General features: G+C 40.2%; 1 protein-coding gene and 1 long non-coding RNA gene across 2 annotated transcripts; one reads left to right on the plus strand and one right to left on the minus strand.

The window, feature by feature from the left end:
- Positions 1-675: 675 nt before the first annotated feature.
- Positions 676-11,690, minus strand: LOC144203636 (uncharacterized). The gene is made up of 5 exons (XR_013327733.1): positions 11,475-11,690; positions 7,309-7,461; positions 3,959-4,053; positions 3,584-3,738; positions 676-1,080 (listed from the first exon to the last, which is right to left on the minus strand). It is a non-coding gene; the product is annotated as an uncharacterized LOC144203636 (long non-coding RNA).
- On the plus strand, positions 8,156-13,393 carry LOC144203633 (twist-related protein 2-like). Its single transcript, XM_077727170.1, has 2 exons — positions 8,156-9,102; positions 12,842-13,393. Exon 1 carries the CDS (start codon positions 8,335-8,337, stop codon positions 8,899-8,901), a length of 567 nt encoding a protein of 188 aa, XP_077583296.1. The 5' UTR covers positions 8,156-8,334; the 3' UTR covers positions 8,902-9,102; positions 12,842-13,393.
- The last annotated feature ends 1,645 nt before the right edge of the window (positions 13,394-15,038 follow it).

Here is a 15,038-nt window from a genome sequence, read left to right on the forward strand (position 1 = left end):
TAGAAGTACTGTGCTAGATGGATGACGCTTATAATTGAAACAATTGGCTCACAATTACTCCCAAATTCAACATTTCTTACCCGCAATGAACTGGGATTCAATGTATACACAATCTGTTGGAAAAGTGTGAAGTGTTCGCTTACAATATGTGAACACGGAAACAAAAGTGAAGCAAATGGAGGGGAGGGGGGGTCGAAAGAGAGGGAGAGAAATAAAAAGTGCACATCTTGAACTGTTACAGAACCAGATGGCCTCTTTGACATTAAGAAGCTGCTTTGGCATTTTAAGACAGTGGTCCCAGAATGATTTCCGAGTAACTTCCGCAGATTGAGGCAGAGAGCCCACAGATATTTCAGTAATATCCATAGAAATTGAGCTGTCTCATGTGAAAAAAAATTCAAAGTTACGTTCACATCCCACTTATTCGCTTATCACTATTGGTTATTCATGCCAATCTTTAATTTCATTATTCATTTTTCCTGTTATTTTATTACACTTTTTTTAAAAAAAAAGGTTAAGACAAATCTCAAGTCATTACTTTTTCAAAATATTACATTTCCTGAGCAACATATTAAGCTGTTGAAAGCTTTTATTACGTTATACAATATAACTGAACTGTACTTTAAAAAAGACCTTACATGAAAAATCTATTGTACGGAAAAGTTAAAAGAAAAAACAACACTATTGTGCATAACAAGTAAACAATTTGTCCTATGCATGTTTTATTGTTTTAACTTTTGAAGCTTTTATTATACTAATATTTCATAAGTTAACGCCAGGAAAATGTAGTTTTTTGGTTAGAGATTTTTTTTCCTCATTGTCATTGGTGTAGCAATAAAATATATAAGTCATATAAGTACTTTTCCTTTCTTACTCAATCATTTGTAAGTCACCTCTACTTCAGTACAGATTGGTTTTGCCACCTTTACTAATGACCTATCTAATTCACTGCTGCAGGAAATCCATCACTTTTTTTCTTTGCGGCCTCTAAATCACAGCGACCTCTACAGCTGTACCTTGGGCCCAAGTTTTGTCGTCGTTTCTGCGTGCTATGCCTTTGGGACCACGGCAAGTTTGCATCTGAAACATTTTAGGGAGACACATATTTGCCATTTTCAGTGAGCACAATCGGATCTACAATGACAGAGTGCCTTTGATGTGGCTTCATAGGGGAACCAGAACCAGACCAAGGGATTCCAAAAGCCATGAAGAAATGTTAGCGCTATGTAACTTTGGTAAGATCACCTAATCTAATGGAAGTAGGGATTGATTCGATGCGAAGGCACACTCCTTTGAAGCCGGTCCGCCGAGCTCTGTTGACGTTCCTAATGCAATGGCTCTGTTGTAGAAACGCAACATTCCTTTGCAGCTCGCACACAAGACGCCATTTGCCTGCATGTCTGAGTCGGAGAGATGCGTGACAGCGTCGGATTCTCCAGATCCCAAGTGACCGTCGCTTCCCATGTCCCGTATTTGAAGTGCGAGATTACAGATATTGCTCTCGTGTTGCCCGGGTCTGAGGTTCCGAACAAAGGCAGTTTATTGCCCCTGACAGTAAGATATCCAGATAGACCATGATCCCATATTTTTTTAAAAAGGGAAAAAGTGAATCATCTCTAAGATCTTTGCTATGATGGGTTTATGTGAATTATGGCATCAATCAAAACATAGGAACATTTGGAGCATGAAGATCATGTTTTTGTGGCTTCAGTTCAGCGATGAGGTCGCTAAGGTCTGGACCTCAGTACAGTGGAATCTGCAAATTTGAACACCCTTGAGGTCGCAGTTTGAAAAATGGACAGAAATATTTAGGAAATAAATCTTTCCAATGTGGAAAGAAACTGATCTCATCATCACGTTATTTGTCAGCATATCTAGCACATTGGTGACTGCTTGGTTCAAGTTTATGTCAATTCCAATCAAAATGTTTGCCTGTTCAGTCCGGTAACATTTTATGAAAATCATAATTGTATTTTGAAATGGATTAATTCCGTCTCCTATTTTTTTTAAGATAAAAAAGTTAGTTTTTTGTGTTTTTGCATGAATTAATATTCATGCAAGGTGGCAGATAACAAGCAAATAGAAATATTCCTTCATTCATTTTCTCAACCGCTTTATCCTCACTAGGGTGGCAGCAAATGCATGTCAGGACACGGAGAGTTATTTTTAGTGTCTATTAAAAATATGGATTGGTTTACTACTTCCCCAAAATGTTTTCTGTCCGTTCTTAGCTATTTTTTTTACGTTGAATCCTGTTGCATTAAAAGCTAATAATAAATTTGTTGTAGTTCATGCTGGTTGTGTTGCTTTTATATATTCAGCCTAATTCTCATTCAAAGTAGCTCAAAATTTGCATAACTTTCGCAGATTTCTTCTGTCACCTCTGATAAAATGACGTTAAAATGTATAAAGCAATAATACAAAATCACTGATGTCCTAGAATGACCCCAGATAACCTAAAACAACACGTGTCACACCACCAAACATTTTGTATAAAAGCCATTCCTTGAGCAGTAATCTCAAGACTTGCTATAGCACGCAGTGGCCACATGGTCACTATTCATTGGCTGATTCACTGCAAGTTTTTGTACAAAAATGGAACCAAATGTAATGAATTTCAGCCGCTGACTCAGCGTTGAAAATGGCTTTCATGTGCTGACATGCTATAAATAGTGCTGGTTCACGTCAGATGAATATGCAAAATGTTTTTTGTTAGTGTGTCCTTTCCACTTTGTACGTCAGCACAAATTGTGATGTTGGGAAGTCTTAGCGTTTCAACGCACATTGGCCCGTTTTTTAAGGATTCGGATCACCAAGAGGTTTTGATCAACACTTGGACCTTGTGTATGTGTTTCACATTAGCACATGCACACAAAGACCATATGACTTTGTGTTTACACATGCAGACATGATGCACGCAACACAACCTTTCTCCTGGTTACGATCAATGGGCACGCAGGAAAAATCACTTTATACAATTGTCAAATTAGCTTTACCGTATTATTTTCCATTAAACATTATGACGATAGTGGCACATTGAGCAAAATATGTAGCGTATTGGTTCATTTAGGAACATTTATTTATATGCATTTAACCCTGTGAGGATAAGCGGTACAGAAAATGAATGAATGTATATATATTTAAAAAGTTTTGTCATTGAGGTTGATATCCAGGTTTCAGCCTTCCTGTATACCCTTTTGATGTGGGTTTTCTCGGGGTACTCAAGAATGTGAGAAGATTCATATTTTTAACCGGACATAAAACAGTTTAGGGAAGACGTAGAGAAAGGAAGAACCAACAGAAGACCAGTGGGAATGGTGATAAAATAAGCATTAAGTATATATGCCACGCATTACAAGTTTCTATCGCGATGAAGTACCCCTGTTCCACCAGAAAAAAACAGGTCTTCCCATTTGGTGGCAGTGGTTATGTGTGATTCTGTGGTTCAAATCCCGTACTTGGCAATTTAATGAACTATCTCTTGGAATTATGTGACAACATTTTAGCTTTAGATGCTTGAATATATTGGTCAATGTACACAATTAGTTGTTGTTTTACTTTTATGTAAAACATTTATACTTACCTGTAAATTGTATCCAGAGTGGAATTCCACTTGTTATAATCTTGCACTTTAAAAATGTCCAAAAGTGAGTCACGTCTTAAATCCCGGCCGACACAACAAGCCTTGGTACCGTCTCAGCTGGGAGCTCCAGGGGGACGCACCCCTGAACTTAAACACTGTAATCAGAGCCGGGGCAGGATATTAGCTAAATTACACATGAAAGCTTGGATATTTGAAGTAAGACCGTGCACTAAATATTTTGATAAATTATAGCCTAATGCAAGAAGATAAGGCACAGCTACACAAGAAAAATATAGGTAGACAAGCTGATTTTGAAGCAGTACCTATACTCTATACAAAAGAATAACGTCTAAACATTTGCGAAAACAATCTCACCTCAGGGCCCACTTGGTGGCTGCTTCGGAGTTTGCGATCTTATCGCATGATTCTCAGCAGATGGACTTTTGCTCATTTTTCCACTCAACTGTCAACTGTTTAAATATACAACATTTGAAATGCTCTGAAATACAGAACGATAAATAAACACCAATGAACAGAATGCAACATTCCACATTCACGGCCAGTGAAAAGCTACCCAAAAAGGAGACAGGGTGTAAAGAAAATGGACTGTTGCAGCAACTTGGAGACTATGGAGCATAAATGTAAAAAAAAATAAAACACAGCAAGTGGACAAGTGGTTGCATGTTTTTTTCAGCAGCATGAATTATTGACGGCCATCTTGCATTGGAAGAATTTTCTGGGAAGCTCAATTGTAATGGATTTAAGCCGAACATTTTTTTTTATGACGCCATACCCCTCTTAGCCAGAGGCGGAGCTTGGGAGGTTGCTGGATGTGCAAATGCACCTGGCCCGGGTTTTTGCTGGCTCTAATAAGGCTCGGTTGGGGGAGAGCAAGGTCTAAAATTAAAGTATGAAGATGTGCAGCACTATAATCTGAAGTTCAAGTGTTTAAATTTCTCTGCCAGGCGGACCTTTCATGCAGTGAAATTGTCCTTCCATTGGGCCTGCTTGGGCATCACACAGAATGTTCACATTTCACAAGGTGGCCATAACATTAACATAAGACGAGGCATTGAGTCACCTTGTCAACACCGCATCGACATCTAAAACTTGAAGTTGCTAATACCCCATTACATGTTCCTGGCTAGCTTCTTGCTTTCCAGTCAGCCAAATTACATGATTTTTGACAGGGAGACTAGAACCTCCTGTGTAAGTAGTTCTGAAATGTCCAGCCAACAAAGCAATGCAGATTCCATCCTGTGTTATATCCAATAATCTGCGGGCAACTTTCTGAACAGAAGAATTATGCGGGTCACTTGTGATGCTTTATGAAAATTCGTCTTAAAACTCAAAAATGTGATCGCATAATGCAACATGGAAAAAGATTTTTGTTTTTGTTAGTCATCCTTTTTAGTCAAAGATTTTTTCTCCCGTGTTGGACACTTTGATTTTTATCATTCTTATTTTTATTGCCGTTATAATAGAGGTGGAGTAGCTTCTCTTGTATTTACAAAGGATAAATATGCAGTTATCTTAGCATAGAAGCAGGTTTGATTATAGCTTGATTTTTTTTTCACTCTCTCTTTCACTTTATTTTCAAAAGAAACGTCTTGAGTCGATAATTGTTGGCCCTTTAAGTGTTCAGCTGTACTCAGCATTGACTGAACCTGCTTATCATCCACACCTCCCGTCCTCATTATTAGTTTGCAAAGCCCACACCCCCACCGACGAAGCACCCTCAACCTCCCCCACCCGCCGTCCTCCTCCCCAACCACTCTAAGTGGATACCCCACAGGAAGGGCTTCTCCAGGGGGGAAATGGGTCCCAGATGTGTGCCTTTGTGCCACTACAGGCTCCTCAGGAGGGATGGAGCCATGGAAGGATGGTTGTGTGGCTTGCGAGAGATTGCGGGAAGGAGGGCGAGCGTATATGTGTGTGTGTGTGTGTGTGTGTGTGTGTGTGTGTGTGTGTGTGTTTGCAAACATCAATAACATCAGCCGAGAGGGCGAAGACTCCCAGCGTGAAGTGGAGGGGAATTTTAGGATCGGTTCCTCTTGGCCCCGGCTGTATGCATTTCCAAACACATCGCTTAAGATTGGTCACAGTGTTGCGCACCTTCTCGATGCAGCCATGTGATGGTAATTGAATTGACTGCATTATGAATTTAAAGAAAACTGCTTTTCCCTTTTATTTCCCCGGAGCTCTTCAAACGCTATAACGTGGCCGTATTTCATTTCAGAGCAAACCATATGGTGGAGAGAACCCAACAGACAATACATATCGCAGTCTTCTTTGATACCTAAGCCCCCCACTCCACCCCGCCATGTGCGTGTGGAAGCCTATATATACACACTGATATATATCAATATACCTGTGATCTATTCTCAGCCTCAGAAAGGGTTAATTATGACCACTATGGAAATAAAACAAAGACAAAAGCAGGGCCCAAGTGTTTAGTGAAACATTATGTCAAGGCTCTGACAAGAAAATGAAATGTGCAACATCAATCAGCCGATGAGGAGCGAGATCAAACGGGCCTCCACACTCCTGCATCTGGTTCTGTTTGGACAGCCTCACCCCCCTCGCCTTTCTTTCCCCTTTTTCGCCTTCTCCTCCCGCTTCTCTCCTCTCTGTTCTCCGCGCAAATCTGCGACATTCCTGCTCGGCCTACTCGCTTTGTTGGCTCATGTTTTCCATCACGGTGGCACGACGCCACCACGCTTTGGCTCAAAAGGTAAGCGGCGGCAACAATGGCTTTCCGGTCCCTCCTCTGTCTCCAGCAGGTCTCCCAATAAAGTCTGCTCTAAAACCAGCTAATCCCAGGGTGGACCGGGCCCATTTTGCAGCATGCCGCTTCATATCGTTTGCCGTCTCTCGGCTTTTGAAGGCCGCATGAGTTTCGAGTTGATTGAACCCAAATGGTGGCCAGCTACTTTCCGTTGAATGAAATGTAAACCGGTGCAATCATGGGGCTCATCAACAATCCTCGTACACAATCACACCCACGCTGCCCAGGCCTTCTTTGAACTTTTTCTTCTCCCACGTCCCCAAAATCTTATTTCAGTTCTGTTCGGACATATGATGAAATGTGGCCAACAGTAAATGGCGAAGGTATTGGAAGTCAATGCATCGCTGACAATGTCTGTGCAAGCGTCAGCGCTGCATGTTAGTCACTCCAACCATGACGCAAGAACGCCTGGTCATGTAGGGCTGCAAAATTCTGGGAATTTTCAAAAGGAGGTTAACGAGAATGGATTGCAGTTTGCAGTAGAGGAGGATTGCAAATACAATTAAGTAGGCTTACAATAGGAGCATGATAATCCCATTTTTTTGACACTTAAAAGGCACTCATAGAACTTTTGGGGTGCCTTTGATGGAGCTTGACGTCCAATCAATTAAAGAGCCCAATGAATGAAAGAGGATTTGTCCTTTTACTGTTTACATATTTTGCGTGCTTTTTGAATTTCGGCGGAAATTGGAAAACACAAGCCTGTGGATGCAATGCAAACTAGATTTGTACCCAGGGCCATTTGACTGCAAGGCATCCAATTGTTCCACCTTTCTATCATTACACAACATGCTGTCGTTAAATGGAGCGGCCCACTGCGTCATCTCCAGTTTGTCAAAAGAAAGATCCTCGTTTCTTTGCTTCCCGAGTTGAGGAAGAGAAACATATGTTGACTCGAGCCCGAGGACATGGATAGCGCAATTAGGTGCTCTCTCACCTCTGCAGTCTCAGGTCACTGGGCCACAAGGGGGTCAAAGGTGCTTCTGTCACTGAAGTGCACAGCTGAAGTGTTGGGTCATCAGTGGAACAAGCGCTGATCAGGTGTTGGAGCTTTTAAGGTTCATCTTCTCCAGAGAGGGACTCCTGAAGTCTATTCAGAGTAAACAGATTTCTATGATCAATAATCATGTTCTGGCAAAAAAAAAAAGGTGGCTCAGTTGATTCTTAATGATTTTTAAGTGGCAGTTCTTTCGAGAAATTGATGGCCAAACTGTGGAGTCTCTCATCCAACATTCACTTTCTAAAGACTAATTTTACACATCGTTTGAAATATACATGTTACATTATCTGGAGGTTATGGTATTGAATATGAGAATTGTGGCTTTTGGCTTCATAATCAAATGTGTAATAAGTTGGAATTCTTGCAGCTATGAGGCGAAGCACTTTGGTGGTGGAAATTTGGTTTCAAGAAAATAAGAGGTTGAGGTTGTGCATTCTTTGACAGTTTTCAAGGATGTGAGTTCAAAAATGTGCGCTTTAACGACTTCCTTTCAGTTGACTTTTGTGCAATGTTGAATGAGAGAGTATGCACGAACCCAATCTGGAAACCATAAAGCCTCAGTCATCACTGCAACATTAAGTTGGGACATCTGATTGGCCGAGAGGACCACTTACCCCCATTTTTGCATTGCCCGCCCAGTCGACGCTCACTTCCTGCTACCCTGCCCTGACCACGTCCCCTTGGAAGTGTGCTGAGCCAATGAAATATGCCCACAGGCCCCGACTGAGCGTTTGGTTATAAAAAGGGTGACGGCGGTGTGACCTGTCAGATGGTTTGTTGTTATTCTATCTGCCAGGTTGTAAAGGGAAGTTGAACAAGTCGGAATTCGAGAACTCCCGCCGCCCATGGAGAATCAGTCGTAAGACAAGACGAAATTTTGTTTTTTTTTGTTTTTTTTGTTTTTGTTTGATTTGCTTTTGGAAAGGCTAAAGAATAAAGGGAAGAGATTCCAGAAGGTTGAAGATGAGAGAAGAAGTGTCCTGCACTAACTCCCCCGAAGGAGGTCTGGGAGCCAGCGAGGAAGAAGTGGAAAGAGGCTCCAAAAAGAGTCACCCTTCAAGTCACCGAAAACGATCCCCTCATCCCAAGAAAGACACTCTGACGGAGGACAGCGGCGCAGTAAGTCCCACTGGCCTCCTGCCGTGCGGGCCAAAGAGGGTGAAAAAGAGCCCCTCGGCCGCGGTGACCTTGGCCCCGGCCTCTCTGGGCCCCCGGCCCGACCAGCCTTTCGAGGACCTCCACTCCCAGCGAGTGATCGCCAACGTACGGGAGCGCCAGCGCACTCAGTCCCTGAACGACGCCTTCGCCTCGCTACGCAAGATCATTCCGACGCTCCCTTCGGACAAGCTGAGCAAGATCCAGATCCTGAAACTGGCATCTCGATACATTGACTTCCTTTACCAGGTGTTGCAGAGCGACGAGATGGACGCTAAACTGGCCAGCTGCAACTACCTGGCCCACGAGAGGCTCAGCTACGCCTTCTCCGTCTGGAGGATGGAGGGGGCCTGGGCCATGTCTGCTAGCCACTAGGACCCCCTCACTCCCATCTTCACCACTATCCCTCCCACTCTCTCTTTTGTATTAGTATTTCTAATTTAAATCTCCCTGTCTGACCTTATTTCTTTCATCAATCTCTTGTCCTTTTCAATCTTCCAATCCTCCCACTGCGCTCCTCCTGTCTGCCCCACAGTTTAATCCGGTGGAGGGAGACGCTCCAATGCGAACCCTCAGGTACGAATAAACACACACACACACACACACACACATGCAAACAACAGACCTGAATTCCCTGTGACATCAGTGTAGAGGCATTCATGTTTATATCTTCATACAGTACAAAAACCGCTTGACTATGCCAGCATTTGTCTTTGAGCTCAACAAACAAATAACAAGGCAGAAAGGAAACTGTGTTATTTATTCTGCTTGTATTCTGGATTGTGGTAAAAACGTTTATGCTAAACAAATGGAAAAAATGTTAAATGCTTGCGCATTCGCTTGCAGCTTTCATGAGAGAAACGTTATTTTGATGATTTTGATTTTGAGGGAATTGGCATTATTATTCCATTACATATTGGATGAAGGGAATGAAAATACTGGTTTCAGTTTGTGTTGAGTTTTACTAATTCATGGTTGAAAATAATACTGATCCCAGTCTCTTCTTAGCAAAATTCTCAGGGGACTTATAAATTGAAATAAGTATCTACGTAAAACAGGAATTGTTTTAAAAAAAAAAAGTTCCCGGACTGCTTAATCATGCTAAATCATATTTTAAAGATGCATTTAATGTTTAGAGATCACCTCAATTCCAAATGGAAATTATATGTGTAAATTACATTTTCTTCCTGCCTGTTAAATTCAAATCGTAACGTAAACAAGGGATGGATCAATTAAAGTAAGCAGTAAAAGAAAATGTTAAGTTATTTTAATAAAACAAAAAAACCCTGTCAAATTAGCATGCATCATAACTTTGTGAAAAAACAACAACAAATGAAATGTTAATTCAAAAGCCCTAATTTAGTATTCCCTTATCCGCAGTTTTGCACAAGATTACATTCAAAACAATCCAAAAGAAACCTGTTTGTTGAGCCGATAAACAACGGAAATGTAAAAAGCGTGCCCCTCGCTTGACATAGTGGGGGATTTAGTATGTTGCATGTTATGTGCTCTATGTTGTATCCAGTGTCGTGCAATCAAGCGACGGCGCTTGGGGCCCAGACAAGCAGGAACCTTTAGATTGGAAACACTTGTGAGCTATTTGGAAGGTGTGTGGAAGAGGGCTGGGGTCAGGCGTCCATGTGCGCCAGTGTGTATTTGTTGTCAGCTTTCATTAGCAGTGCAGACCTATGCAACAATCTATGTGTGTCTAATCCGTAAATAGAGCAGATATTTGCTTCCTATGTGTTAACTCACCAACGGCATTGAAAGCACCTACAACCCCTCATCCAAATATCAGTAAATATAGCGACAACAACAACAACAAAAATCTCACAATTTGAAGTATCAATATGAGACGAGTCACGCTATAACTGCCAAAGAATGGATAGAGTGCATGACAGTGTCCAGACACGCACAAGAAAGCCTGTGCTCACCGCAGGTGTTCCCTCACTTATTACCAAATCTCGGAGGGGCCTCGGCGGTCCGAGTGGAAAGCCCAGCGTCCTTGAACGCAACACGGTAGTCATTACCGTCCACTTTGTCGGCTCTGCTTGTTATCATCGGCGCGGCAGGGGTCCTCAGAGACAACGTCGCAAGCATCGCGGGCCGCAGCGGGCCAAAGCATCTCGAATTGACCCCGTTGTTGCGCCCATATGTTAGGAGCAGATGTGCTCCACATTTCATATCGATCATAAGTTGAAGAGGAAATGGGACAGATTTTGGAATTTTTGATAGATAATATCATAACTATACCTTTCTACAAAGAGGGATATTGTTATCTTTTTCGCACATTTCTATGATAAGTTTGCTTTACCAAGATTTGATATAGTAATCACAGTTTAGGCACAATTTTACAATTACGATATCTATAAAAGAAAAGGGTTAATGATAATCTTAAAGGCAAATACATTGAGTTATGACATCTCCCTCAATGTAATAATCACGCCTTTCAACAATGATTGCAATCAGAAGTGACTGGAATCTTTTTATATAACCTGAAGCTGTATGAAGTGATTAAGATGAAAAGCAAGGGAAAAGTAGACTTTACAGGGTAAAGAGCCCTGAGAGGTAACTTAAACGGGTTGAGTATAAATGGGCACCACGTGTCTAATGATAAGGCAGTAGAAACATGTGATGTATCCCAGCCAATCAGTGAATAAGGACAATGCTAATGATGGGAATGGGGGAGGAAGGGGGCGCATTACCCCACGGAAGAGGTCACTGACCTTTTTGAAACTGAGAGCTACTTCTGGGGTACTGATTAATGGCACCAGTGTGATAGACACTTTTGAAATAACAAATCAGTCAAATGCTTGAATTAACCCTTCCATTTTATATTATAAATAATGCAATGTATCAATGTGAAGACCCAAATGATGTGCATCAGTTCTGACAATCAAATTATCAATATGACAAGATAGAAATGGTGCCGTATCAGTATGAAATACCTCATAAATGTATGCTGAAATGATCATTATAAGAAAATCCCAATGTCCTTGCAGAAGTGCCTTTTTCCAGAAGAGACCTGCAGGAAATATGTCAGGGATGGGTATAATAATCTATATTTACTATGTCTATAATGCCAAACATTTCGAAAAAAAGGAATAAGTAACAAACAAACACATAAATAATTTATTCCAATGATCTGAAGCTGCCGCCCCAGCGACTCCACCTCGGATACGCGTAGGAAGATGAGTGAGAGATTACAATAATCCTCTTTGATTAATACTGTAAACTTCAAAGTATATCATTGATGAGCATAACTGCAAGGATTACAACACATCAGGGTGTTAAAATAAATTGCTTGGTAAGAAAACTCTTCAGTCAAAAGACATCTAAAAACATTCAGTGTTAGAGACAAAAATAGGGCTAAAATGGCTTGCTTGTAATGAGAATGTATTTTACATCTTAATCTTGATTATTTTTTTGCACGATCTATACATTTATGGTTTTATTCCGGATATACTATTAACTAAACAATTTGATTTTCTCGATTCGTGTCTAGACATTTTTGTCTCGTTAAAAAGGAATGCCAAAATGGCTTCATCGTGATGAGCAAAATGATAGCTTACATTTTCACTTGGAGTGTGTCTCGCTACAATTAACTGGACAGCCTCTACCACATAGACAATCACACACACATCTCAAACATACTCATGTGGCACTTAAAAATAAGACATTTATCTTCTTAAGGAAATACAATTGTATAAACTATAATCACAAAACTCTTCACTTGGATCCACTGCAGCTCTGCCCACATGTGAGTGTGTGTGTGTGTGTGTGTGTGTGTGTGTGTGTGTGTGTGTACAGTTTAGCCTAAGTAGTTGTTGAGCGCGCTTCGATTATTCATAAATCTCAGTCTTCTACTGTGGACTCATCTGCCAGCAGATGTGGCCCATTTTGAAATCTTTGTGCACAAGTTGTGGTTCTTGATACTAGTCTTTATTTTTAAACACTAACGCAAAAGAAGATATTTGTATTTTGACTGATGTACGCACTGGATGTTGTCGGAGTTTTGTCCATGCAGCTGCAGGCATGTGAACGAATGCATAGCGGCTTATTTGACACGTAGACATGCATGTGTTATTGAAGATGTACACTATGTCAGAATTGGCTTGTTTGATGATAGACTTTTATGGAAAAGGAACCTTGATTTGTTGGAGTATAAGACTATAGAATTGTGTGATTCCTATGCACAGAACCTTAACCAGAAACGAGAATATGTCAAAGTACAGTACACAAAGTGCAAATCCAAGATGTGCTCAAAATATTGGCATCATCAGGAATGTTCACCCGTCTTTCTATTTCTCTGCAGAAAGCCAACCAGGGGAAAATTCCCGACTGACGGCATTGAAAAGTTCCTACTTCGGCGTCATTCGACTATTTTGAAGGAGTAATATTTTCCCCCTTCATTGGACACGTGCTTGACTTATGACATTGAGAAATGCTCCGCCAACTTGACTCTTGAACAGTGAACCGAGAAGACGTGCCAGGTTAGCAATGGACGCTTACAAAAGCTGTTTTCATCGATAAACAGATGGCTCGCAGTGACATTAAAACAAAATCGTGCCCGTGGGTTTCTCTGACATGGGCACAGGTGATAATTGTTTACAGGTAAAATGCTAATAAGCTAACCATTCTGATTTTCAAAGGGAAGTGGAGTCCACTCTAATGTACTTTTGCAGTATTTGGACCACATTCAGCGCATCTGATTTTCCTTTTGTAAATAAAATGAACTACTTCCAGCATTCGCATACGCACAAACACTTCTGTATATTTTATGCTGTGTTATAGTGTAATGCGAAAACATAGATTTGATGTATTTCTGGCATTTCTTGATCAGAATATGGTGTAAAATATGTGTTGATAAGGAATGACTCCCACATTCAATGGTGAACAAGTTGCTCTTCAATTTGTAGAGTTTTGCATCTGCTTGTGATCATCTTTGTTAGGTTGTTGCCAATAAACCATTTTTCTTTCATGATTGCTGCATCTATTGCTTTGAATAGTCTTGCCGGAATAAAATGTATTATTTTCCATTTGTTTATTTGCTTGATTTTGAAAAAATCTGTTATTGTTTTGAAAGAGAAAAGTTGGACTACGGCATGTGGTGCAATAATGTAAATGTTCTGAAATGGAATCGATTTGTGATGGAGTATGTTTCTTTTAGTAGACAGCACAGTTATCATGTCGGCATCACAAAGGGTGGTTTTGGCTATTTTTGTCTATTATTAATCATTTTTATGAGCTGTCATATATAAGTCAAAATGGACTGGAGGGTTATGGCAGCCAACGAGTGTCCTGTAAGGGCTAAAAAATGAAAATAAAAATCATTATTTGTGCATGAAAGGGTAAAAATACATATTGCATCCAAGGAAAAAAAATTAGTTCTTTGAACATTATTTGGTTATACTTCATAAACTGAGCTGATGTGAGGCCAAACTTCATACTATTTACCTTATAAATATTGATAATCTAACAGAGACTAAGGACACATGAAATCATTTCTTTCAAATGAGTATAATTGATTTTTCCTTTTAAACAGAAAACAAAGTTTAAAAAGCAAACAATGAAAAAGATGTCTTGTCAAAGTGTCCTTCATGTTGCTCGCTCAGGTAATCCATTTCACCATTTGGTCTCTTTATAAAAGCACATGGGACGAGTTTTTCTTCTTCATAAAAATAAGCATTCATTAAGACAACAGGTGACAAAATATGTCAGTACAACTCCAACATAACAACGGATGGATTAGCTGGATTTTGTTTTCACATTGATAGCACATTAAAGATGGCTGGACAGTGATCTGGCTGTATGAACATCTCCATATTAAAAAGGGTTGAGCTGGAAAAATGCATTAAAAGACAAAAAAAAATTAAAATCCATCTTGCTGTCACAACAGAGCATCTCAAAGAATATTCTGCATAAATAAAAAAAATGGAAAGGTCCTTCTTTCTTTGAGATGGGGATTTCTTTTCTTTTTTTGTCTCAACTTTGAAAAAGTTATGCTGGTCCACTAATGTCACATTGTTGAAATAATGTGCTTTTTGAACTTTTATAGTTGCGTGCCAAAAACTATTGAAAGGCAAAAGATTTCTTGGACAGTTTCTCTGTTAGTAAAGACATTCAGTACTTCATTTATTTACAAATACAGCAGGAATACTCATCCACAGACACACAAAAAAAACACCAAAGTTTTACTTAAACCGAGCAACCTAAAATCAGTCATCTTTGATTTGGACACCCCGAATCGAAGCTTGTCTAACATGTAAACAACACCTTGCAGATTTTGATGTGATGACGTTGGGCTTTGTCAAAAAAACACAATATGTCGAGCCCAGTGAAAAGATTTTTTTAAAAATCCCAAAATTGATTTTACTAGTTCAAAAATCTTCCTTACAAGTCTTTAAATCTGAGCTCAAACAGGCCCAAATGTCAACATACTGGTCCATAGTGCAAAATGGGTTATTTCATTTGGTTTGCCATCAAATGAGTATGTCTGCTCTTCTTCACAG

This window comes from Stigmatopora nigra, chromosome 10 (assembly GCF_051989575.1).
Source record: "Stigmatopora nigra isolate UIUO_SnigA chromosome 10, RoL_Snig_1.1, whole genome shotgun sequence".
Classification (NCBI taxonomy): Eukaryota; Metazoa; Chordata; class Actinopteri; order Syngnathiformes; family Syngnathidae; genus Stigmatopora; species Stigmatopora nigra.